Here is a 2,509-nt window from a genome sequence, read left to right on the forward strand (position 1 = left end):
ACTCCGTCTTGCGGAACACTCGGGTCTCGGACTGCTAGACTACTGACCTTCCACGGCCTGCAGTTCAGCGTCTTAACCACTTGAGCCACCGCAGCTCCCCGCTCTATACCTACCAAGATCTTATTTTTATAAATGCTATTCCTGGCTGTCAGCGGTCTTGGCAAAGGCCTAAAAGCCTTCAAGGCAGGCGTGGTGTTGGGATGGAGGCATCCACTGGAAACGAGGCATAACCCTGACCTCTTCAGACGAGGGACAGCAGCATTTCAGTGCAAGAGGTCCGGTTATGTCAGTAAAGAGAACACGCTGGGAGCAGGACGCTTATGGCGACAGCGGTGAGAATTATTTATGCAGCAAACTGGAAAGTAGATATTTACCCAAGATTAGAAGAGTGCAGTTATGGCGAAATTAATGTCTCATTTGAGAAACAGAGCGGTTACGAAATTTGAGGAGAGATGGAGTGTGCGTTATTCCTGTGAAAGCAGGAAACAAATCTAGAATGAGACGTTTAAAAATGAGAGCCAGTTTGGCGTAGTGGTTAAGAGCGTGGACTCTGATCTGGGAGAACGGGGTTTGAGTCCCCACTCCTCCGCATGCAGCTGCTGGTGTGGCCTTGGGCCAGTCACAAGTTCTCTCAGAGCTGTTCTCTCAGGAGCAGTCTTCGAAAGAGCTCTCTCAGCCCCACCTGCCTCACAAGGTGTCTGTTGTGGGGAGGGGAAGGGGAAGGGGAAGGGATTGTAAGCTGCTCTGAGGCTTCTTTGGGTAGTGAAGGGCGGGGTATAAATCCAACATCGTCCTCCTCTTCTTTATCTTCTTCATAACTGCATTACCATGAAGAAGCAGAACGAGAAGAAGTCCTGAATCTTAAAGCCAGTTTGGTGTAGTGGTTAAGTGCGTGGACTCTAATCTGGGAGAACCGGGTTTAATTCCCCACTCCTCCACGTGCAGCTGCTGGTGGCCCCATAGTTCTGTCAGAGCTATCCTTGAAAAAGAGCAGTTTCTGTCAGAGCTCTCTCAGCCCTACCTACCTCACAGGGTGTCTGTTGTGGGGAGGGGAAGGGAAAGGAGTTTGTAAGCCGCTCTGAGACACCTTTGGGTAGCGAAGGGCGGGGTATAAATCCGATCTCTTCTTCTTCTTCTCTTCTTAAATCCAATGTCGTCTTCTTCATAATTGCATTGCCATGAAGAAGCAGAATGAGAAGAAGTCCTGAATCTTAAAGGTTGACTATAAATGTATCCCAACAAAAGTTATTTCTCTTATGTACTGAAGGGGGTGTTGGGGAGAAAACGCTTTCTGTTTTTTTCTTTATGTTAAATAATTACTTTTTACCTTTTGTATATTCTTCTATATTATCTATGTGTGTTTAAAAAAATAATGCCAAAAAAAGAAAAAGTGACTCCTCTTCTTGCTGTGACTTTCAGTGGAAGATAGACGACAAGCCGGTCAAAGTGGACAAGTGGGATGGGTCGGCAGTGAAAAATTCCTTGGACGATTCTGCCAAAAAGGTACCTTTCCCCCCGCATGCTCTCCCTCTCTCTCTCTCTCTCTTCCTCCTCGTTGGCCTTTTCTTCACAAATATAAGGGAGAGGTTTCCCCTCGCTCAGAAGCCAGTCGAATCCGACACTAGGGTTGCGGCGCTCATCTCCGTTTCCAAGCCGAAGAGCCAGCGCTGTCTGAAGAAGTTTCCGTGGGGTCCCTCGGCCCATTGCTGGCTCAGCTCCCTCCGGCTCTTCCTCCTTCTCCTCCTGCAATCCTCGGCGTCGGCTATGGTCGGTAGATTCATTCGGCGCCCGGTTTTGCGTTGGCGCGGCTTCGGCTCCGTCCGTCGTGGCTCCGCCACAAATATAAGGTAGAGGTTTCCCCTTGTTCAGAAGCCAGTCGAATCCAACTCTAGGGTTGCGGCGCTCATCTCCGTTTCCAAGCCAAAGAGCCAGCGCTGTCCGAAGACGTTTCCGTGGTCATGTGGCCGGCATGTCTAGACGCCGAGGCACACGGAACGCTGTTACCTTCCCACTGAAGTGGTACCTATTTATTTATTTACTTTTGGCATTTTTACTCCACCCTCTTTAGTGGTACCTATTTATCTACTTGCAATTCCTTGCTTTCGACCTGCTCGGTTGGCAGGAGCTCACTCTGTCACGCGGCACTTGGGTCTCGAACTGCCGAGCTACCGACCTTCCTGTCTGCAGTTCAGCGTCTTAACCACTTGAGCCACCGCACAAACGTTACACACTTTTGAAATTTTTATTTTATTTTCGCATTTCTATTCCGCTCTACCTGGAAACGGGCTCAGGGCAGATCACAACAACCGTTGGGTTTTCATCCACACAATACAGTGATGAATAATCAGTTGAAACATTAAAACAAGCGTTTAAAAACAAGCTGCATCGATACCGGTGCCACTTGACTCTAGAATTTCTTTAATCCAGGCCGCGCACAGGTGGTGTCTTCAGGAAGGGGGGGGGGTTCTTTTTTCTTTTCTTGGATGCCTGCGGCCTCACCCAAGGGCCT

General features: G+C 49.0%; 1 protein-coding gene across 1 annotated transcript in view; it reads left to right on the forward strand.

Moving 5' to 3' along the window:
• Positions 1–1,385: 1,385 nt before the first annotated feature.
• The window catches only part of SPCS2 (signal peptidase complex subunit 2), a gene marked incomplete at its 5' end in the record, with an annotated part of 5,717 nt that continues 4,593 nt past the window's right edge, over positions 1,386–2,509 (forward strand). Inside the window, 1 exon segment of the mRNA XM_015419081.1 lies at positions 1,386–1,503. Coding sequence (XP_015274567.1) covers positions 1,386–1,503 — 118 coding nt within the window.

Source organism: Gekko japonicus, unplaced genomic scaffold (assembly GCF_001447785.1).
Source record: "Gekko japonicus isolate JY-2015 unplaced genomic scaffold, Gekko_japonicus_V1.1 scaffold6982, whole genome shotgun sequence".
NCBI lineage: Eukaryota > Metazoa > Chordata > Lepidosauria > Squamata > Gekkonidae > Gekko > Gekko japonicus.